Source organism: Myiozetetes cayanensis, unplaced genomic scaffold (genome assembly GCF_022539395.1).
Source record: "Myiozetetes cayanensis isolate MyiCay16 unplaced genomic scaffold, myiCay2020 scf2-11, whole genome shotgun sequence".
In the NCBI taxonomy this organism is placed as follows: Eukaryota; Metazoa; Chordata; class Aves; order Passeriformes; family Tyrannidae; genus Myiozetetes; species Myiozetetes cayanensis.
In genome coordinates this window covers 30,262,310-30,287,122 of record NW_026087411.1, presented here as the reverse complement: position 1 = coordinate 30,287,122, position 24,813 = coordinate 30,262,310, and the positions used below count along the sequence as shown (strand labels likewise).

Genomic DNA, 24,813 nt, shown 5'->3' with positions numbered 1-24,813 from the left:
AGTGGTGCAGCTTCAGTCACAGTTCGTGTGTTTCGGGGCACTTGGGATCATCAGTCTCAACACTTTCCTCAAGTACTCTTGTCTGTGGTGGAAACGTGGTTAAAAAGGGGGACGGGATGTTCTTGGGTTCCACACAACTGAGCAGGCTAAGACCTTTTTGAAAGTTAATTGATTTGCAGTCTGAGTAAATGTTGGTTCTGAACATGAGGTCCTGGGTTTGTGGAGGCAAAGAGCATTTCACTGCCATGGTGGATTTGCTGCTGTATGACAGCTCTGAACTCTTACAAATGCTACAGCTGCCTGACTGTGGCTGGTGCAGAATGCCAAGTGCTTGAAGCTTTCCTGATTGCACAAACACATAAATAATATCCAGGAGCCAAATTTGGGTGAAATTTTTCTGATAACTAGGGGGGCCCCATTAGGATATTTTTCTGGGTCCGGTAACTTGTCCCTGACTAAGCATCCCACTCATTTTCAGAACTGGATTGTGAAGGTGGATGGTTTCCTTCCTACCACTTGCTTCCTCCTCTTTCTCCTTCTCCTTCTCCACCTCCCTGACTTTGAGCTTATTCCTCTCCAGTCTGGACTTCTCGCTGACTCTTCCACAGCAGAAATTACAGCTTAATTTTTCTGGCGAATCACTTAAATCCTAAATCAGCATTTAGTGACTGCTTGACTGTAGTGCTTCCCAATCCCAGTGAGTCATGTTGGCAACCTGTGTTTCTAACACATCATCATCTGCAAATATTTATAGACTGCTCTGTTTTTCTCTTTGCCATGATATAATAATGAGCAATCAAATACTGATTGATTGATTGATTTGGGTATTGAATAAATTCTACCTTTGTATGTCACGTACAAAAAAAGCATTTTGGAATACCAAGAGGTGATGCACTTCAGCTGTTTCTTTGCAAGGAAGAGGTGCCTTTTCACTGGAAGAAAACTGGATATTAAACAAACCACAATCCATTTGGCTGAGAGGGGTGCTCTCCAGAGGCAGAGTGTGCCAGACTGAAATCTTTTAGTGTAGGTGGTAGGAACTGAGACTTATGCTATGATCAATCAGGTATTAAGACTATGGGTTTGGGAAAAAGCTTTCAATGGGGGATTTGCACTTGAAAAAGAACCTGAATCTGCTTTGGAGGCAAGATAAACCTCAGGGATTTTACGTAATGACAATGAAAAGTGTTAACGTTTCCTTAGTGCTGGGTTACATGCCTTGGTTCTTCCCTCATTGGATGTTTGCTCCTTTATGCTTCTGTACGTGCTTTGTGTGAATCGAATCCTTTTAGAAATGATACTGTGTGCTGTGGTAACTTTGAATGCTCTTGAAAGGCTGGGGAAACAAGACCTTTGTGTAGTTCCGAAAATGTTTGTTCTTCAGCAAGTAACTTCTAAAGTAGTTTATATCCGAAGTAAAAACTGGAAGGCTGCCCTTTGTGTTGTATGAGATTATCAGAAGTTATCAGAATGATGATTCCTCTGGCAGTGTTTTGGGGTTATTTTTGTTATGTAGGCGGGGGGGTTCTTTTGCATAAAATTTGGTGATTAGATTGAGCAAGTGGGATGACATATGAAATCTTGGTTTTGATAGATTTCCAGAAGAAACAGCCAGACGATGACTCTACTCCCAGCACAAGCAACAGCCAGTCAGATTTGTTCTCTGGGGAAACGAACAGTGACAACAGCAATACCTCTTTAACCACGCAGGCCGCTAACTCCAACCAGCAACTTTTGACAGAACTGAATGTAACTTCACCGAGCAAAGAGGAATGTAAGTGCTCGACTCCTGAGTGAAAGCGAAGGAGGCATAAACATTATGCTTTGTTCTCAGGTTTGGGTTTCACTGACTCCCTTTGGATGTAAACAGCCTGACTTTTGGGGCGAAGGAAAAGGTTAGAAGCTATTCACAAAATAGACACTGATGGCTTTAACCAAAGAACAAACTAATTATAGAGGTTTTTAACTAATTTTATGGCCATTTGAACTGCAGTATACAGTTTAATTTTGAGAAACTCCTCACGTTGCTGGTAAATTGGTATCTATATTGTAGTGTAAACACCAGTATCTTATGAAATTTGACTTTAAAATGTGTTGGTTTTTAATTACTGCAGTTGCACATAACACTGGCTGTAATGCATGTTTGTCTGAGCTGCTGCTTGCCTAAAACTTGCTTCGTGTGGTAATTAATCTATTCTTTCATGACTCATCTTTCTTTCATATTGAACTGTCAGGCAAAAATTCTCCCCAAAGGTAAGTTAGGATAGTAAAAATTAGCAAACTCAGTGAGATAAAATTGTCTTATAAATTATTCGAAACCTTTATATAAGTATATTGAGTTTTAAAATCTGCATTCTACAACCTAAGCTCCAGTGTGTAGTTTGTAGTTTTATTTTCCTTCAATTGTAGCTTTATTTTAGAAAGTACTCTATGGAGAGAAACCCTCCTGAGCTGAGTATACTTTAGGTTGTGGCCAGTAAATAGATATACACATTGCAAGAAAATGCTGGGTTTTCAGTAGGAAATTTGCAAAAGCGACTCTGGTTCTTCAACATTGAGGCAACTGCTGGAAATAACAATGCTGACAAAGCACTAGGACTAAAAAATCTTCAATATACTTGCTTTCAGTTGTGTTAACTATTTGCATGGGATGATTTTGATGAGTTGCCGAGGTATTTATTCTTTTTACAGGTATGAAGAGCTTTTACTCATGCAGATTGGCTGTGGACAAAGCATAAAATATGGTGTGGGGATTGCGGTACTTTATTATACTAACCAAAGTAAAATTTTTAAACTGAGATATTGTTTGCTATTTGTGTTTGAAAATATGGTCAGAAATACAACAGTGGTCAAATGTGAATGATCTGACAGTACTTCTTGTAATAAGACTAAACTTGCCATGTAAGTCTTGTCTCTCCCTCACATACACAGTTGCTGCTGACCACACTTCACCTCTTCCTTCTGTCCAGTGCTTCTTCAGGGGGAACCTGTAGCCTGCCGTAAAAACAAGGCCTTAAAACAACCTTCCTGGAGAATTCAGGAAAACACATTATGCTTCAGCAACACATTTGGGCCTTCAGAGGCTTACTGGCTGGCCAGGATCTACTACTTAGTGTTACAGGGTGCTCCTCTAATGCTTACTGGGTCAGGTTTTCTGAAAATTTGTTCAGGTAGAAATTAAATTGTGTTACAGCAAAGTATTTCTGTTGTGGCTGGGAAGGACTTGGTAAGTGAGAAAGTGGTTACAGGGATGAGAAGGAAATTAAATAGTGTCCTTCATCCTGAATTGCTGCAAGCTTGTGAACATACACTGAACTTGATAGATATTAGGCAGCACAGCCTGCAGAGCATTTGAAAATATTACCTGTAAAAAACCCCTCTTTGTGACTTCCTGCTGGGGTGTTTTTAAGTGAAATACAATAGGGAGATTTATTTACAGCTTGAGCTCTCTCTGTCTTCTCTCACATCCTCACTATCTCTTTAATGATGCTTAATATCATTTATCAGAAATAATTATACACAGATGGAGCTTTTCTGATGGATAATGTTCTCCATGTACAAGGTTCTTTCCTGTAATGAAGAATAGCCAATTTTTAAATGTCTTTTTGATTTTAATTTGAAGGTATTTTTTTCTGTACATTATTTATTTTGCAGCACGTTCTGTAAAGCATGCACTGCTCTTCTTCCCACTGTGTTCTTCAGAGATGGATATTTTGCACTGCTGTGTGAAGATGTACAGCTCTGTTTTGTTCTGAATAGAATTGTGGTAATTCACCAGAAACCAATGTATGGGATCATTGTGGTAATCCCTATCAAAGTGTGGAAAAATTGGACTATTCGGGAAGGATTCTCATGGTGCATTCCACACCCCTCTGTTTCTTTTCAAGATTTTGAAGAGAGACATTTGCCACAGTACTTGAGTCCATAGGGTAAACAGAGTGGACAAAATTGCAGCAAATCATTTAGGCAGATTAATTCATGTTATGACATTAAAAAATTTTATGACAACTGAAGAGAACCACAGAAATCTGTGGGTAAGATACATATTCTGTGCAAGAGAAAGTGAAGGTTTTTTTGTACTTGCTTTTAAGTAGCTATTTCCTTTTTCAGCACAGAATGAATGATATAGGAGAAAAGTTCCTTGGACTGTATTTTACAAGAGTTCAGTTTGACAGTCGCAAGTATTTCTGTGTTTTTTTTGTTACTGTTTTGATTTTATGTACGAGTTGCATTGGCATTCCTGAGTGTCTTACATACATACCTAGGTTGTAGTGGCTTTCCTGCTCCCACCACCCTCAGTTCTGAAGAGTTACCTACCGTGGTGTTTGCTTTGCCAAATAATATCTCTCCCCCTGGTAGGTGAAAGATAATTCTCAATCTTATATTTACAATCAGTGAAAATGTATTGAAGATTTATGCCCAGAAATAGTGATGCAACTTTAGTATTTTTTTCCCCCTCCTTCTCATGTGGAGGTGTTTTTATGAAATATTACTGATCAGTGGTTTTTAAAAAATGCTGTTGCTATCGGGGAATGAATAGTCTATTAAATTTTTTTTTTTTTTGGCCCTATATATTATTCTTCAGTTGACTGTTTCTTTCCAGAACCTTCAGGTCTCATCAGTTGCAGTCAGTTTTCTGAAGTAAACTTGCAGACAAAGAGTATATCAATATTGCTGTATCTCTACTAAGTCTAGATTTGCACAGTTTTTAATTATCTTAATCTTAATAGGTGGTTAAATAAGTCTAACTTTTGTTCTTCTGCTGCTTTATGTGCAGATAAGTTTCATCTATTCTCATTTTTCCCTTCCATCTCCTCCTTTCATTTAGGAGGTCCTAAGGGTAGTTATTTCAGCATCAGTCACCATATCAGCCAGTTGTCTGTCAAAGATTTCCTTTTCTGATTGGGTGGGCAAGGGTTTTGACTATTTTTAGCAGACAGGAAAAAGTGGATTTGACAATAGCCCTTGTTTCTCTCTGTCCCTACCTTCAGCCACTCTTAAGCTTATTAACCAGGGTTCTATGTATTTTGGTAAAGAAAAGGTCACACTGCACAAGGAATAATTTTGCTTAGTTTCAGGCCTTCATTGCTTTCTTTGGGGCTGTCATGTTATTTTTCTGTCACTATATGAGTAGAGCTAAAGCTAGTACTGTGCAGGTTTGAAACTAACTCTGTTGTTATGTGACAGGAGAAATGTCAGTGTGAAGAACAGTGACTCTGGCAGCTTGAACAGATTTGGTATTTCAGTAGTTTTTAGCTTCAGTTGACAGGATTTTATTTTAATTATGTGCTTAGCTCTTCTTGGCCTCCTTGAATAGCAAGAACCACAATTGTAAAAGGACAAAAAGAATATCTGATGTTTCTAGAACATTTAAATGCTCTGCATTTCTACATTGAAGAAATTATAGGAAGATAAACAAAGATTTGAGACATTGCTGTGAATGTCAGAAAATACACTGGAGATTTCAGCCCAGAAAGAAGGTGATGATCACTGACCAGACCTTACCTCTGTGTGTGTTGAATTTTAGATGCCCAAATACAAAATTATTTCATGACTGAAACTTTGGCTAGTTTTTGTATACCCTCCAGAATTCAAACCATTGGACATCAACCTAAGTGTTTAAAGCATTTTTAGTTTATCGCAAATGTTTAATTTTGCAAGATAAGTTTGAAGAATGCTTTTGGGTTGTTTATTTTATTAAGTGTTTGCATTTACTGGAAGTACTGATACACCCCCAATTTTGAAGTTATTTTATTGAAGTTACTTTATGTGCATCAAGCATCTGAGACAAAGATGCACTAGGCTTCTATAAAGAAAGGTGAGAGATTGTTTTTTCTACTGCACCTGCTGTTTATACTCTGAATTGCATTGCTTGTTGAAGCATGACTGTGTAAAAAGCAACATAGGCTATAGTACTAGAAATAATGATTTTTTTTCTGTCTTTGGAATAAAGTAAAAAGAAATGCCAGTTTTTTCAACCCAACTTTATGAAAAATGGATAAACAAGTGTGTTCTGTATTTCTTTCTTGTTGAATGGCCTTCTGTCTGACACAATGCAAAAGGTTTCTAGCAATTTATAACAACTTCACAGTTTTTGCATTTTGCCTGAGTTTGTGAGTAGTCATAGATAACAGCTTTCCTATGTATGCTCTGAAAATACTTCATATTTTGAATAATTACTGTGATGTTCTTAGCTGCCATTTGGACCTTTAAAGTAAGGACAGAGATTTTTAAAATGACAGTTGGTTTTGAGTGCTATTCATGGCATACTTTTCTAAATGCCCTGACTTTGAAAATTCAGTTGTTTATTGCAGTACAGTCAGCTTTATGCATCCTGTCTTTTTTTTTTTTGGTATGTTTTGGTCTTTTGTTGGTTTTGTTTGGGGATTTTTCCTAATTCTGTCTATGGGGAACTTTGTTTTCTGGCTCATCTCTGAAAGTTACATGCATACCTAATCCTGTAAAGTATTAAATGTATAAGCAGGCCAACCTAGGTGCCTATTTTTGTCTTGCTTGTCACAATTGGTTGTAGAAAACAATTGATTTTATTGCTAACCTGATTTATTCTCATACCAATTTGTACATTTTTCTCTGATTCAGAAGAATGCAGGAACTGGTAAAATGATGCTGAGCTACAGAACTAGCCTACTAGATACATGTGATTTAGTTTTAAGTTAAACTTGTATCCAGACGTAGCCGAGAAAGCTGTGGCTGGGTGATGGTGATGATGAATAATTTTAGTTTTATTTATCACTGTACGAGATTGTCATGTGTTCTTTCTCAGTGTAGCCAGTTTTGTGTCTTGTATCAGAGCAAGAGGAGACACATCTCTAATACAGAATATGCACCTGACTTTTCTTTGCTATTACAGACATCTTTGGGTTTCTGTGCCACAGAATAAGAACCAGCTATTTTCTCAGGTGTTTTCATTTATTAAGTTAGAGAATCGTAAAAGCTGTTTTACATCTTCTGGGATTTTTATTTTTTTTAGCCTTGTTTTCATTAGAAGCTATTAACAAATAGTGTTTTGGTACTGTTTTTAATGTTAAAATTAACAAATTCAGGTTTTTTATTAGATTATCATTGAACTGCTTTTTAAAATATTTATCACAAAATATATATCTGTTATGCAAGCACTTTTTCTCTAGGAATTTGCAAGAATGTTTTCAAATATAAAACCATATTGAGTTGTGGGCTATTTGTCTTTTGAGAGATGCCACTAGTATTAGGTGCCAGTACAGAACATGCAGGCAGTTAGAAAGTTGAATAAAACAGAGTTTAGGAGTGTCATCTTCATCAACTTTTCGTGGATGTATATCTTTCTGTAAGTTTCAGTCTACTCCCTACAGTCTGAATTTCATTTAAAGAACATTTCTGGAGTTTTTAACATCCTAAGCAAAGATCTGGCACATAGATTTATGAAATGAACAGTTCTTTCCACGTCTGTGGCATGGTAATTTTGAAACATAATGAAGACTAGTGGACTAGTACCACTGTTAATTGTTCCTTCTGATTTATAGTCACTTCACACTGCAGAGTAGACAGTGTGTCCTAGGGTCTCATTTATTAAAGTGAAAGGACCCCATGGAACATGAAACAGAAACACAGCCACATAAGAAAAATGTGGGTTAGAGCTGCACAGCTATTGAGGTTACATAAAAATTATTTATAAAAATGTAATTTAACTGCTGGTTTCAAAAGCACATTTTTACACTTCAGCTTACACCTATAAAGTAGGAGAGTCTCATGTCTGTTTTACAAGAGAGGAGACTGAGGAAAAGCAGGTAACGGAGTTGAGACAATAGCAGGGAAGAAGGTGGAATCTGAATCCTGTCTCCCTGTACTTCATTCTAGTTGTTACATTTACCATCCATTCAGCAACAAAGCAGTCCAGGTTTCTTTTTCTTTTCCAAAAGCTGCATGTAGATAAAAATCCCTGGAAGTACAAAAGGCAGGTTTGTAAAACTAGATTTTAAAAAGTATATATTTTTATGTGATATAATCTGTTTAGTAATGACATCACTGAAATTATCATGCAGCTTACCCATTCTGCAGCAAGTAAGCAGTTCTTAAGTGTTATATTTTGCCTTTTTTCCTCAAAGGTAGCATGTTCTGTCTGTGCAGACTGAATTTAGAGATTTATGTTCCTTCTTGTTTATGTATTGGTGTTTGTAATCAATGACTGTCTTCAAACTCAATTGTGTAGATTAATTAGATTATGTCTCTACCAATTCTTGAAATGCACAACTAGTTTACTGGTTTGGACAGGTTTCCCAAGATGGATTCTTTCCTGTATTGCAAATAACCATGACCTTTCTCCTTTCCTGGCTAAAACACTGCTGTCCAAGGAAATTCAGCTCTCACTTATTACCCTCCTCCATCCCATTGCATGCAAGGAGTTCAGTGTACTTTGCCTGGGAAGGAACCATCACAGTACCAAAAGCTCTAAGTGGAGTTCATGTATCCTTACGTTACTGGGATCAAGTTTTACTGGGCTTCAGGCTCCTTCACTTATTTTTTCATGTTTGTTCATTATCTGGCTTGCAGTTTTTGTGGTATCTGAAATTGTTTCAATTTAGACTCTGTACTCCTCCTGTACAAACTTGATTTCACTACATTCTGCATTTCTTTCTCTGCTCAGTAAATGCTTCCAAGTGCTTTCAAATCCACCTGAAGTGTGTACTCTGGGCTCTTCCTCAAACAGCAAAAAAGGGGGGTTACCCTGATATTTAACTTTTTTTCCTGCATTGGTGGTTCTGACTGAGTGGAGTCACTTCGCTTTACAAAGACCTTAGGAAGGGGAGACAAGAAGTTACCCTTGCTCAGGGTATGTCCTCAGGACAGACGCTACTTGGCAATTGTTAATGTTGTTCAGGAAGGGAGGTGCACAATGCAGAAGGGCAGTCTAAAACTTTAAACATATAGAAGTAGTAATAGTCTATAATAGTAAATAATAGCAATACTAATGTCTCTACAGAAATACAGGCAATATATAAAGTTTTACTACTTTGGACATAATAATAATAATATTATACTTTGGACAGCTAGCAGAGAAATTGGATTTGAACCTGGTTTTCCAAATTGATATATTTTGAGTACAGTACAGTTTAACAGGAAGTTACAGAAAGCTGTGAATATCATAAGCCCAAAACATAGCAGCTACATTAACAAGACCTTTTGTATTAATATATGATAAGGTTCAAGTTAAAGGATCATGGTTTATCCTTTATTAATTCTATGTTTGAGTTTGCAAACCTGAGTATTACCACAATCCTCACAATTCTTCCAATTTCTTCAGTAGCTTTTAGTATTTTTGTATTTTTGATCAGGTCTTGGGATTATGTTATCACTGGGCAGTGGCTGCTCTTGTTTGAAAGAGGAGTTGCAAATGTCAAAAACCATACACTGGAAAACATAGGAGCAGAAGCTGTTGTTTAACCTTTTAATTGGATATACGGTAGAAAGATACCTCTACTCTTCCATTTTAATCTCTTGTTTGTGCTCAGGAGTCTCACAGCCCTGTAGGTTATGTTTGAAGCTAGACATGTATGGCCTTTCACTGTGAACTGAAGTGTTTAATGTAACACAATTAAAAACCCTGGAAAAACTGAATTTTTTGGCAATGAAGATGCAAATATGTCCTGAATCATGCGAAGTTATAAGCCTACCTTTGTGAATAGCCAAGCAGGTCTGGTGTTCTATTGTTATCTGACTTCCCTTTCTCACATGAAGAACTTTTGTCAAAGGTTTGAGAAATATACTTCCCTGTTTCAGATAGTACAAAGATGCCTGAATTAGCAGTTACATATACCAAAAGATTCAACATAGTGGCTTCCACATAGAATTGCACAGTCAAACCCATAGTACTGAATTATGCATGACATTTTTAATGGTGGAACAAAGAGTAGCAGAAGGAAATGCTGCAAAGTACGTGCTACCTTCACTGGTTATTAAGCACTAGTGTACGTGCATACAAATCCCAAGATATTCTTTGTTGAAACTCTGGTGCTGTGCTATACAAATCAAAGTTGTATGAAAGCAATACCTAATGAGGGAAGAATAAATAATAGAAAAACTCTGACACAGGGAAGTGCAGAATACATACCAACTTATTGTACTTTAGAGAGTGAGAAATAAAAGTTCTTACATTTAGCTGGATGCTGAAGGTATCAGCTAGCGTAAATATTTACTGTACAATAATTGCAAGGATTAGTCTTATTTGTTAATCCACAGTGATGATGCCTCTCACTGTCTATTCAGTGAAAATTGGGAGAACGTAACTAAAATTATTTAGAGAGGAGCTGCTGCATCTTAAGAGGCAGCTGTGATCTAAAGTCAGTTCATTGAAATTCCATATCCTGTTGTATATATTGTTTACACAAATTCCATATTAAAACCAAATACTTGGTCTTTGGAAGTTGAGACTGACTTAACAGACCTGCTCTGTAATCTTTTGAATATTCAAAAGGTTTCAGTAGAAAACTTGGTAAGGCTTCTGTTCCAGTACTGATTTTCTTCCCAAATGCACCAAACCCTAGACCAGGCATTTTTGAGCCTTCTACAATAGTATTGCTAGCATAGATCAAGATAATATTTTCATTTTTTTTAATATTCTGGCCTAGAAAAAGTTATGTTATAAAAAAATTATTTCGGCTTACTTGAACATTTCTGGTTGTTGTGAAGCAGTTGTTGCTTGCCACTGCTGAAGAGGGCACTACCTTGGTGATACCAGGGTGCTTCAGCCATCCACTGTTCAGTAGGAAAGCCATCCACTCCAGGACTCCCAGTCCTCCTCACTGCAGAAACGTGCTTTGCTCTTCTCATGTGCAGACTAGACCCTTCAGAGAGGTCCCCACCACTCCCCTCCACTTACCTGTGGAGTTCAGCCATTTCTCACGAGCTCCCTCCTTACCAGCCTCCAAAATCTAACCGTGCTTTGCAATACTGTCTGTAGCATCTGCCAACTGCTTATGCTGTTGCATGTCACAGACAGCAGTTTCTTGTGTCACGTTCAGTAGTTTCTCCATGTCCTGATACTTCGCTTCACCTCAGGCCAGGCTCTTATGAGTGGCCTTAGCGTTTGCCTGCAGGCCACGCACTGGCTTGCTGGCCTTTGCAACCACCTCTTAAAAGATTACCTGTTGCATAGTTGTGAAATGGTGCATGTTGCCAGAGGGACTTTTTGGGAGAACAAAATACTCAAAAAATACATTGGTTCTTCTCTGAAAAACGGGAAGTGTAAAATGCTGTTCCTAGACGCATTTCCTTGAAATAGAATATGCCAAAGTAATTTCCTCACATATTTTCCTCCTTATTGCAAAAATTTATTTTCTTCTTTTTTTAAGTGCTGCTTTCCAGATAAGACAAGACTGAAAAAAATATAGAGAAAAAGTATGTTTCAGGGCATGAAGACTTATGTTAAAGTTATCCTGTCATACTAAGTTCTGTTGTATTGCCTGCAAAGTACTACTATATCACCAGCAGTTCAGTGCAAACTTGATTATTGGTATTTCGATAGCCAAACTCTAGTAGGTCTAACTCAATTTCAGGCTCTCTAGCATCATCTAATTTATAATATCCAGTTTTCAAAGCTATGATGTGTTATTACCACTGGTAATGCTACTGTCAATTTGTCTTGGCTTCCCTATATGGAGTTTATTTATTTATGTTTACTGCAAGTCACTGAGTACACTCAATTGGTTGCTATTTTAACAAGATCTCTGGAGAACTCCTCAACGATGATGCATGTTAAGGAAAAAGCCAGAAAGCAATTTACTACCAAGCAGATACCAAGATGAGTGGGCAAGAGTCCAGAAGTGAAAAACCTAAAACATGGAAAGGATTTGTTAACATATGCTTGTACCACACTTAGAACACATAATGAGGACAAGATAAGAGTGGAAGGTGTTATGTCACTGGAGTCAGTTGCAAGGTTCCTGTTGACATCAGAGAAGTGATCAGTTTGTCCCTCTCGTTACTTGGTTAGTTGCATATATTTCTGGCATTGCAATTGCAGTGTGTATTTTCCTAAAAATACCTCTTGAAATATTTATGAAGTATAACTTTGTCCCAACTTCTCATCTATGTTTTTTTTCAGCAGAAGGCATATTCCAATTTGTCTAGGAAAGAAATACTAAGTAGTTGAATACTTCCATATGTGCTTTCCAAAGACAAATTCTCCTCAGTGTTTTATGTTGCTAAATATAATCTTGATGTGGTTTTAAATGCTAAATGTAGGTAGTATTTTGAGACATATGATTTTCTCTGTTTCCAGGTGGGCCATGCACAGGTACAGCTCATGCCTCGTTAACCACACCAACCAAAAGATCTTGCGACTCAGGTATGTGTTTTGTGGTGATCAGGGACTTAGGTTTTGCATGACATTTAACTGTGTGGTTGTAGTAACCATGCCTGGCAAATGCCAAGTGAAAATAAGTATTGTTGCTTTGCTGACAGAAACATATATATCTAAGGATTACTATGGCAGATAGTTCATCTGAGAACTAATTGTAATGTTTTACTCTGGGTTTCATTGCAGGGTAATTTAAAAGCTTGCTATGGTGCTATAGATACAGTAAATTGAGAGTACTTGTAATTAACAAAAAGGCATGTAAGTTCTCTATTTGGAGTGTCAAATGGCAATGGTAGAAGCTTCTTAGAGTAAGGCGGATAAAGCTAAGACGTTGAAAAATATCCATTAAATGTTTGGCTAACTTTGCTCTGTAGTTCTCTTATTTTCAGTTTGTGCTGATGTTTGGTGTCTGATTCTGTGTTATTCATTTAGTCTGTTTTGCAAGAAAGAAATGACATGACCTTAATTTGCTGCCACAATTATCCTCTTCACTCAACTAAACCTCATGATTTTATGTTACCTCAGTTTCCCGTAATGTTTTTTATATTATTTGCTCAGTAATCTAAATATTTTCTTTATAGTTCCTTACACTAATAAAAACTTGTTACCAGGAGTTACAGTTTTCTTCTTCCGATCTTGAATTTTCAGCAAACTTTTGTTTTTAAAATAAATTGCCATGTTTTTGTGGGAATTGATAAGAAAACATTAAAAAATATTACCCAGAAATACTGTTCATCTTCAGGCATAAGGAGCATACCATGAAGGCAAACATTCGTCATGGTTTAACCACAAGTCCAAAACATAGCCCCATATTAGGCTACTGTGAAGAAAATTAACTCTGTCTCAGCCAAACCCAGCACATACTTTCACACTACACTCAGTTCAGCTTAGGGTCCCTTCCTAGGAAGCTATTTAAGTGATGGAAGCAGTATTTGTCAACACATTGTGTATAAACCTGCTTTCTGTAAGTATTCTACATTTCTTCTGCTTGGAAGAGCTTTGAAGGAAGAATGTTGTCTTGGATTTCATCTGTATAATTTTGTTCCCCCTTCAAGCGTAGTTTTTGCCTAAAGTTCCTTCAATCAGCATTTGAGACAGAAAATTAGAAATTTGACCTACTTATGAGTTCCTATCAGGAGGATATTAAGGAAGACACAAACCTTTCATATTTTATTAGTGTGAATGTAATAGTTGAAGAAAGATCAAAACAATAAATCTGCCAGATACAGGAAAAATTCTCGTACAGAAAGAAGTTTTTACCTAATGCACTTGTCAACCTGCATGCTGCAGGAGCTGTTCTGATAAAAAATAGTGTTCTGACACCAAATAGTGGGTTTTTTCTTCCTGTTCTCCAGAATCATCACTGTGGTAAAAAGTATTTCTATTCCAGTGTGCCCACAGGACAAGGATTATAATGAAAGGAATGAATAAAGCCTTGCAATCATTAGTTTGGATGATGCCTCAAAGGTTTTTGAGAGCCAGCAGTCTGAAGATTTTGTAGGAAAAAAAAAAATGGGACTGCGTGGCCTAGTGTATAGGCTCTTATGTATTTTGATTTGTTTCCTAATGGTTAGGTAATGTGATGATTGATGGCAGGTACTGTGAGGCTTACTCTAGTCTGCAGGGCATCCAGATCCCATTTATATCAGGTGCCCATGTTGTGGAAGTGCAGTACCAAGTGGCATATTACTCTTGTTTTTCTGCTGTACAGCTTTAATGATGATTTACTACACAACTCTGAACAGCCAGATTTTAAAACATTTTCATGCAGCTTAAAGAAACATGGAAAAAAAATCGATGGAACTGTGTGACTATGCTCAGTTAATTTTTAATTGTGCAGTAGAAAAGGTGGTAGAAACAGGCAGATAAAATGCAGTAATGATACAATCAATTCATACATTATATCCATAAAGTCGGTGAGATTTTAAGTACTTTATTTCTCAGTAGCAGTTCATGAGAAGCATGCATCTGTAATTCTTTGTATAGTTATATGTGTAGATAGCTCAGCTTTTATGAGAATATGTGTTGTAGATTGGTGTGGTAGTGTTTATATTGTACAAGATGAGTGTCTGTATCTTTGCTCTATGTGTTTTCTGGTTTAAAATTTGGGTCTAGAAGATGGAAATAATTCTTTCACTGCTCGGGTAAAGCGGCTGAGCAGGCCTGTGGTCCTTTTTGAAGTTTCAAGTTTATTGATGTTCTTATACTAAGACATATTCTTGCTTGTAGCAGTGCCAGGAATCTAAATGCTTTGAGGCAGAACCTGTACAATCGAGAGGACAGCCTTTTAGGAGTTACAGGAAGGTCAGGTCATGGAAATAAAAGTACACAGATTTTCAGCCAGAGCCAAAACCACGAAATCATTAAACTGATATGATCTTTTTTTTTTTTAATCAATCTCTGTGTATTGAGTAAGGACAAAAGGACCTCATACACCACTAAATAGATTTGGGTTTTTTTAATTGCTCTGAAGTGTTAAGCTCCCGAGCTAAAATAAACAAAAGATTATTGAAGGGGACTTTACAGTATTAAACCAACTTTGAGGTATGTTTTCATTGGTGTTCCAGGGGACTATTAAGGTGTTCTTTAGTGTTTGACTTCTGGAGGGCATTGTGTTAGAAATCCAACCTTCTTGGAGCCCTTTCAACGGCAGGAAAGTGATGATAGAACAGCCTTCAAGCAGCATAATAAATCACCCAGCCCTAGCAATAATAGTGCCCATTAGGGACGCTCTTCCCCCCCAACTCCTCTCAGTTTCCAGCTGTACTAATAGAACAGCACATCAAGCAAGGCTGTAAATAAAAGTTACAACCTAATAGGTGGGTGTTGAAGTGGAACGGACAGGAGCTGAGGCATGGAGGCCTTATTACTGCTCATCAGCAATTATAAACAGGATAAAGTGTCTGGGACTTGCACTGATGCTGCAGGAGCTAATAGAGGCTGGGAAATGACACTGTGCCACGATCAGGTGATGTATGTTGATGGCTTTTTACTACCTCATCTTATTGCCTATTTCTGTGACATGTTGTATTATGTGTTCTGTGCTTCTGTATCTGTCTAGGTGGACAGATTGGTTTCCACTCCTACTGGTTATCTAAGAGCCATCTCAAAGTGTTTTGATTATTATAGATTAAAATCCTCCTAATGGTAAAGATGATAATAGTCATACCTGTAAACAAAATTAAGGGCTTACTCTAATTGTATGATGTATTTTCACTATCACCTTCTTCAACTTTAAAAAGTTACCCTTATTTGTTAAAAATAGTGGATATGGTTCACCTGAACTTTCTTCTACACTGATTGCATCCCATGCATTTTAGACTGAATGGTTTACAACCAGTTTGATTGGAGAATCCAGAATGATGAGTTTGGGGCCAATATATCAAAAAGTTTGTTGAAAAGTCAGCCATAGCTATGATGATCCTTTCTTCTGAGTTTTTAAAACTTCAGCAGTTCCTGGGAAGGTTTATAAAAGCTTGTTAGCACACAATAATTGGTAATATTTTTTTTTTAAAGTCTTTCTTGATTTTTATTTATCACTGTCTAGCACATTTCTGTGCTAGACATCTAAATCATCTCTTTACTAAACTGTAGTGAAAAAATGCCTTGAAATTTAGCCTGTACTTGCTTTGATCTAAAGAGAAGTTTTGCAGGCATCTTCGTAGTTCGTACATTAATCACTCATGCTGTTTACTTCTGAAGATATTTTTTTTTCTGAGTACTGGAAAAAATACAGCATTTGAAAATGAAAAGGTGTGCAGCAGCATGACAGCAAGTCAAAACACTGACTCCTATCTTTGTCTATTCAGTACAGCCAGGATAAAATAGATTATTTTTCTATCTTATGGTATAACGACAGGAATACTTAATCTTCTTGTGTTAAAGTACACTAAACAGATGAATGGAAACTTTTCATAGTATGTCTTTGAAATTAACTTTCATACTTACCGGTTTCCAGATGTACTTTTTCGCTGCATTGTCCATAAAGTGAGAAAGCTACATAATTGAAGTGGCCCAAGGGACAAAAAAATGTAATGTGGCTGTGAAAGCCTTCTTTCATGTGCTCTATCAATGAATTACAGGTACTTACAGACAATACTTGGAAGGTTTTTATAAAATCTTAATATTTACTCTGCATCAAGCAGGAGGCTGGACTAGGTGACCCCCAGGAATCCCTTCCAACCTAATTTTTTCAGTGACACTAGCAGAAAATAAATATGATCTGAATGATTAAAGGTATTTAGTCTAACTTCAAGTAGCACTCATAGCACTTGATGAGACCTGAGGCCAGCAGGCTTTAAGAGTACAGGCCAGCATTTAGTGACTCGAAGAGAAGAGCAGGAGAGAGACTCCTGGTGGGAGAGTTGGGATGGTCAATGCAAAGCAAAGAAAGGGGAGAACAGTCTGTGCAGCAGGGTTCTCCCTGGGCATGAGTGTGGTAAGTGACCTGTGCTTTGGTAAATGAGATTCTACTGTCCTGAAAAAATGTGTGCTGCTGCCCCCAACACTTTCTCACCACATTTCTTCTATGGTCTGATGGGTTCTTTTCAGTCTGGTTGGTGAAACTGTTGCCAAATGCAAAATTGTACATTTTCAATATAAATGTATAAAATTCAGGTATTACCATCTTTTTACTAAAGTCTTAGGGAATTATGACAAAGGATTTGCCCTCAAATTCATTGAAAGAGTAAATATTTTATCCTTTATGTATATTTTGCTTAAAATGAAGCAACTTTACCTTGAATATTTTTTAGTAGTTTCATGCCATGTTTAGTTTTCAAAACTATCAGATTCTCAGTGATCAGTTAAGTGACCTTTGATAATAGTTACTATCAAAGAATACACATATATTCAGAAGCCCTGAATTCCTTGTTTCTTGGCCACAGACTGCTGGAATAGCTTTAAATAAACCACATCTCCATTAATTTGAAGGGCAAAGAAATCAGGGTTACATGTCTTGCTTTTCCCACCTACAGCCTGTTGGAACAGAATTGAGGGAGCTTAGGGTTTACATTAATTTTGATAGGGTTTGTCCAATAGCAAGACAGTATGGAGAATGTCACAAAGAATAGTTGAGACCATTAAGTTTAAAAACCTGACTCCTGTCAGGCTGAAGAATTGAACTGATTTTATCTCAGCAGTCAGCACCCTGATCTCATCTGTACAGATCAGGCAGCTTCCTTACTGGTATGATTTAGCAAATGAGACTCAGATTTTTAGAATTTTAAATTTGGTATTTTATTGCACAGGAGAATTTTTTTAAATAAGTTCAGCATTAAATAACTGGTCTGAAATATATTTGAAACAAATAGCCACTTATATTTGCTTCTAAAGTTTGGGGTTTTTTTTACTATTTTAAAATACATAGTCTGCAGGGAGCTAATCCATGATCCTATTCTTGCTATACTTTTTGGTATAAGAGCAGAGCCACAGAGATTTCATCTGACTTTTGGTACAGGTCTTTATTCTGACTAGTTATTTTGGTGAGCATCAGACAGCTTCTAAGAACAAGTTTTCAGTAGTTTCATTTAGATTCTAATTTTCTTAAGTACCTTAAAACTATATGAAGGTAATTTTAGAGTCTCTTGAAAGTATTCTTTAGTCTGTTGAGCGTCCATGGGGGAAAGTGTATCTTCCTGCAAAGTGAGGAACTTGTTTGAGTGACAGTTGAGTGAACACAGAAGTTACTTCTTTTTCCTGTTCCAAATCATTTTGCGTAATGTAAACTTCAGGGAATAACTAGTGAGACCAACCTCTTGGAGCAAAAGAGTGTAGAAAAAGAGCTGGATGTAACATACAAGACAGTGCATGTACTGTTGCATCCTCCCATTTTCACTGGTCTGCTCTACCTCTCCCTTTCTGTAGACCTGGTCTTTGGTTCAGGTGAATGTGGAAGCTTCCCAAACACATCTTTTCCAAATAGTAAGAACTGCTCGTTAAAAAATCCAGTGGAGACAGCAATCAGGTGTACAGGAATTGTCTTCTATGCCAGGGCTTGTTTTTTCCCCCCACAAAAGTTCCTAGAAAAAGTAACACAAAATATAAGCTGATTTTTAAGATTTATTTAAAATAACAGAATCAAAACCAAGTGTACTTTGAAGATAGATTAGCTGTACATTTCAGAACCTACTCACAATGCATTCAGTAATATTTTTGTCAAAGTACAAGAACTCTTAGTTTTTTTTTCCTTGACATTAATCAGTTACAGTCCTTGGAACTGTGGTCTCTCATTGCAAGGTTCCTGTTGCTAATGGCATCACTGAGGTTTTGCAGTTAAAGACAAATCAGTTTTTTGCAAGATAAATATTGAAAATATGTATTTTTTTCACTGCTAGCAGGCAAGGGTTCTTTACAATCCCTCTTCTGAATTTCTGTCTTAGCCTTGGAAAACCCTCATTACACCAGTGGGGGGAAGGGTCTACTAAGGAAAACTCAGTGTATGAAAGAAAAATAACAGAGCAAGTATTTTCTATATAGAACTGGTTTTAGGCTATTAGTTTGAAGAATTACCTTCCTGAATACTGTATACCATCTGATTGATGAGGACATAGCTGGAATATACCACTAGGATTTGGAAGCAGAGCATGCTTATTTATGCACTCAGGAGCTGACTAGCAAATATGCAATATTTATAGCATTATCTATTCTCATTAATCCAATATTAGAGAATTTCACAGAGCATGAGAGGGCTCTCATTAAAGTCAGCAAAACCAAAACTTTAATATTGCTGAATGCCTTTGAATTTCCCATTTTATCAGAACCACTGTGAGCTTATTTGTATGTATTTCTATATACATATTCATATACGTAAATATTCACGTAGTACTACATAGTCTTCAGGTGCTGTGGAATGGTCAGGATGTTTATGATTTGCCTTCATAACTTTTCATCATGTATATTCCCATGTTATGGCTTTTTCTTCCTTCTTGTGTCCATTCTTCCATTTAGCTATCTGTATGTGTGCATTATCCCTTCACTTAATAATCCTATTCTGATTATTCAGGCCACTTATGATGTAATTTTTTCTTCAGCTTTAACTGTCACCAGAATCTGCCTTTGTCCCTCTCCTAACCCTATCCCTGTGCTGCTAAAATACATAATTTCATAATGAGAAAAGAAGTTCAAATTGACACCCATAAAATATTTTTTGAAAACCATTGAGTCGAGTGCTTTGGCCTTTTTTCCTCCTCTAGCCCTTTTCCCTCTTCTGGCCTTTTCAAGGGTCATTCTTGGTAATAATCTGAATATATGAAGGGCTTGAGATGCTGTTTGTCAGCTATTAAAAAAATGACAGCAACAACCTAAACCAGCTGCCCTTAACATCCTTAGAATAGTACCAAGCTTATACCCTGCATCAGTTGGCCCCAGTAATTGAGACAACAGGAATTCAGTCTCGTGCCTGCACACACCAGCAGCACTGTCTGTGTATGATTTTGCTGTCAGCAGCTGTTCTTAAACATGTTCTTCAGGTGTTTCCCCTTGGAGCATGAGATGAACAGCAGGCCAGGTGCTCTGCAGGACTGTCCAACCTGTTCTCTCTTCACAAGCTCATCTGTTGTTGTGGGCTCTTTTGCCCATTGGTGTAAGTCAGGGAAGGAACCCCATTCAACTAAATATTTAAACAAACAAAATCCTTCTTTCAGGTCAGCAGCAATAGAAGTGGCCATTGCCTTAGGAAATGTGTTAACTAATTGAAATGCCCTCAGTTAATCCATCAAAGGAACTATACAGTACAGGAGGCTGAATACATTTAAATATGTGCTTGTTTGAATCAGTTTGGTATATGAGTAAAAATGGTATAGAAATAATATTTCAATTAACTAAAGACATGCTGACATTCAGAGAGTATGGGGGAGTAATGCAAAAACTTAACCATAAAACAGGTGTAGTATAGGATCCTAAATATAATATGAAAACCAATTAGCTTTTTGCTTAATTTAACAATTATGAATTTATTGACAAGAAAGGATAATAGGCATTTTCACACTTTTTCTAATTATAACTTAGCTAAAATGCATGCAGGAGCCTGTGTAGTTCACTATTTGTCATACAGTTTTCAACATGCACATATTAGTCCCTTCTGTTTCATTAGAGATGGTAGTTAGTAGCCTCATTAGGTAACACTGCAGTATAGTATACTTCCTTTTTGACAGATGATAATACTGACAATACAAGCTTAGAGGAAAACTAAAAATGTGAAAGATAGGAAGGAATTAGTATCTAACTTTTTTATTTTATTTTCCAATCCATGAATCTCAGAATTACAGAAAGGCTGAGAGTGGTAGTGACCTCTGGAGACTGATCCAACCTCCTTGCTCATAGCAGAATCTCTTAGAGCAGGCTGGGGGCTGTGTCCAGTCAGGTTTGGAGTACCTTTGAGAATGGAGCCTCCACAAACCCACCTGGGCAACCTGTGCCAGTGTCGGGTCTCCGCTACAGTAAAAAAGGGTTTTCTTATGTGCCAGTGGAATGTTACCAAAACTCTGTGTATGGTTATGCTCCCACACTTCCCTGTTTTCTTGAAGTCATATGCCAGCATTAATACTCATTCACTCACATATATGCATATATATATAGATATATATCTCCTCTTTCCTAGAAACACATGCTATGTGTGCCAGTTCTCATTTTAGAGAAATGAAACCATGCTGTTGTTGAGCTCAGAAATATGGCTTACACTCAAAGCAATACATGCTAAGTCTCTCCTTTTTCTTTTTTTTTTTCTTTTCTGTTTTTTAAAGTTCATTAAATAAAATCCAACACTTGGAGTCATTGTCTGTTAACAGAAGGTGAATTTTTTTCTGTGAGAGTTTGAAGCGCATTAGTAGTGTTTTGCATTGGAACATTTTGCAGCGATTCTTTCAATGGTGTATCTTAAACAGCTAGGCTAAAAGTTGTGGGGGTTTTATTGGTTGTTTTTGCTCATTAGAGCTGGAAACAGCTACTGTTGCATGGTTGTGGTGATGGATGAGAAATAATAACTTATGTAATGCAACTTGTGGGGGTTATTTATAGTCTCCAGTGTGATTTCATGGAGAGCCTCCTGAGGCAAAGCAGCGACTGATGGGATGTGAGTTCTGTAGAGACTATTCCTATGTGGTCTCTCTATTCCACATTGTTTAGGGACATTGAGTTTTAGTGAAGTTGCTTTTAAACTCTGTGGAGGGGAAATAATAAGTTGTTGAAATGGTGATGCTAAGGGCACTGCAATGATACTAGAAAAGATTGTGTAGTTAAATATTACCAAAGGGTTTATGTAAGGCTTTTTGAGACATTTGTCTGGAGTGTTTTAAGAAAAACTTAGGTAAATTCCCAAAAGAAATAAATTTCTTAGAAGCATGTGTGCTTCTGAAGAGTAGCACAGCTTTGAGATGCAGTCATGATTGTGTGAGATGATGTTCATTTCAATGTAAATATTTCAGAATAACTTCTTCTACAACACTATACAGCAACGGGGTCAGGGCTGAGGTGGTCACAGTTGTCAAACTTGGCTTATAGGGTGTTAATCTTGAATGTCTGTCTCTTCTTTAAATAGTCAACAAGCAAATGGGTTTTAGTGCAACTATGTTAATTTAGGATCATTTGAAGTACAGGAGGTGATTTTAAATTATGATTTCTGGTAAATGTAATAGGGAAGATTTGTAAATTTCCTCTAGATGAAATTTCTAATCATAGTCAACATGCCAGGGAATTAAGTAATCCCGCATCTAAGAATGGAATAATGAAGGGGGAAAAAATCAAGTAGAAATTGGCAACAAGCTATTGCTCAAACTGTAGTTAGTCCCTGTTACATAGTTATTGTCTGTGACCATGTAAGTTTCTTTAGGGACAGAGATTTTAACAGCTCAAGCTTCTTTTAAAATAGTTTCAGAGGAAATGGCAGTAATGTTTGAGGCTTCATTAAATATTGCTCTTTCTCATGTTTGCACAGACAGCTGAGATCATAAATGCCAGTCTGTCAGTGTGATGGGTTCTTTATGAAAAGAAAAAAAACCTGAGTGCCTCAAAAGCTGTCATGAAACCAGAGATTAAACATATTCATCTTCTTGAAGCAAGCAGCAGCAGAGGAGGGATCCTCTTTCTCTCACTATTTTCCAATCTCTTCCGTCCTTCCTCCTTCCCTGTTACATTTTCTCAGCCCAGGTCTCTCTTGGGCCTAGAGCATCTCACCCTCCCCCAAAAATGCCATGAAAGAGAGTGGAATTCAGCTCAGACACCATTTATTTGAAAAATTTTGAGGGGAGAACATGAGTAATGAAGATGAGAACAGTGAGGAACAAATATGAGTTTCTGTCCATGACACAAGAGTTTTAAGAATACTGCTTGTTGATTCCAGACAAGCCTCCAGTTTGTCTTCCTCAGCTGAATTACTTTGTTCTCTAATTTCAAATGGGTGCTTTAATGAGCCACCACAATTAGATGCATCTCCATCATCAGATATCAATTAGAATTTTTTAACTCTGAATTAAAATTGCAGTGAGTGTCAGTGGCAGTTAGTCTGCTGAGCACTTTCTTTGCGAAATTTGGGGATCTCTCATCTTTATTGTTTTTCTTCATTTTTACAGAGAAGTTTTATGATTTTTGATGTCTGTGGGTAAAAGGAGAGCATTCTTTTTTTCTCTCAGACTGGGTGTTTGTTGGTTTAGGTGTAATGCTAAAATGCAGATTAGGTGTGGAAAATGTTTCTTGAAAGGCAGAAGCAATTCTTGTTGCACCAACCATCCTTCTGAGGAGAGCCACTGTCAGTTACTAGCTGAGAGAATTCTCTTCTCTGTAGCCTTTTTTGATTGTTTGAAGGTTCACACTGGGAATTTACTCTTGATTTACTCTTGATCCAGGGAAGTTGCAGCACTTCAGCCTGTTCATAGCAGGTTTTTTCTGCTGCAGTCCAGGTAGTAAGGCTGTGTATGACAATTTCCTTTTGCTGTCAGATCTCTGAACTTTATTGTTACAAGATTCCAGGTGCTGGAAGGTTTGTGTTGTGTATTGCTTGTTTCAGTATGGTGGAATGCAATGTGATGCACAAAGACTGAACCTAAAAGTTCCAAATTTCTGATCGGTGCTTTTTCCTCACTCATTGTACTTGCTCATGAGAAGATGTAAGCACCTGTGCTGTTGATCTTGTTTGTAATGAGAATCAGCTGGGGCTCATGCGTTCAAGGCATGGTGCAGTCCAGGAGAGTCAGGCTAAGTTTGCCTCAGTGTTAAAAGTGTTTTAATTTCTGGCAGAAAGATATGCATTTTAAAAAATGAGGTAGCTAAATTTTCATTCCTGTGATACTAACCAATTTGTGCTGATTTTCAGTTAGCCATTACCAATTAACAGGAAAAGTATAATTAAATATTTTAATTTATAGGACTACTGGCCTGTCTTGGGGTAGCAGTTTTTCTCATTAAGGCACATGGTTTTATTAACTGATTAGACACTAGTTGACTCATACCATGAATCCTTTATTTGGATTTTATTATAAGCAGACCACTGTGGTTTCCATCGGCTTAATTCAGAATGCCAGATTTGCTTCTGAGAACTACCAGAATGGTGTATGTTTCCAGAAGCAAGGATGTGTGGGAGGTAACTGTTCCAAAAGCAGTGTATCTGTTTCTCTGAGTAATGAATAAACTACAAAACATGTAGTTTGCCATCTTTGGCAACAAGGTGGGCTGGAACATGTTTTTACTGAGCACTGAGTCAGCCAGGTTACAGTACACAAGCCGCCTTTTGAAGGGGACATCCTTCACTCAAGGCTAGCCTGGTCTCCTAGGCACTCTGAAAACAAGTGTCTGTGTGATAGGACTGTTGGCCTTGGAGCATGAGTCAGGATCTCTGTTCAGAGTGTCAGGCAGTCTGTTCAGAGAATCTTTCCCTCCGATCATCTTCTGCAGAGAGTTAAGACAGGACTAGTTGTTCTATAACTGTATAATTCATTATGCGCTACTTTCTTTTCCTTGTCGAGGCTCCTGCACAGCCAAATATGCAAAGGTGGAGTATGTTATGTACTGAATGTCAGTTTAGGCCTAATACGTGTATTTTGTGAGGTGTAAGTTTTAATCTATGCCACTGCTCAAAAAGGCATCTGTCTTGAGGCACATATCAGATAAAATCATTGCAGCTTAATAAAAACTTATCACCTGTATCCTGTGCAGAAAGCAGTTCAGTCTACTATGAAATGTGAGATAGAGAGACTTTGTACTTATTGTGAAGCCAGGCACATTTTCAGCATATCTTAAGAGCAATATGACAGAAATAAAGTGGGCTTCAGTGAGGCAAGTTGTGTATTTGTAATGGGTGTAACACTGGAGTCCAACAGTTGGAAAATCACTGTGACACAAGGGCTGAAACACAGGTAGGAAATGTGGCTTAGTCTATATTGCATGTGAGGATCCAGGGAAAGTTAAGAGAGCATACCCAAGGGAGAAGCTAGCAGGTATTCCTAGTCTTATCTCCTTAAGGTGTTTGCTCG

At 37.3% G+C, this 24,813-nt stretch overlaps 1 protein-coding gene across 1 annotated transcript in view; it reads left to right on the top strand.

Annotated features, from left to right (window-relative positions):
* Positions 1-24,813, top strand: part of ZFAND3 (zinc finger AN1-type containing 3) — a 135,962-nt gene that overhangs the window by 86,082 nt on the left and 25,067 nt on the right. The window contains exons 4-5 of the mRNA XM_050316245.1: positions 1,595-1,774; positions 12,275-12,340. Of these exons, the coding sequence (XP_050172202.1) occupies positions 1,595-1,774; positions 12,275-12,340 (246 nt within the window). The remainder of the gene's footprint in view (positions 1-1,594; positions 1,775-12,274; positions 12,341-24,813) is intronic.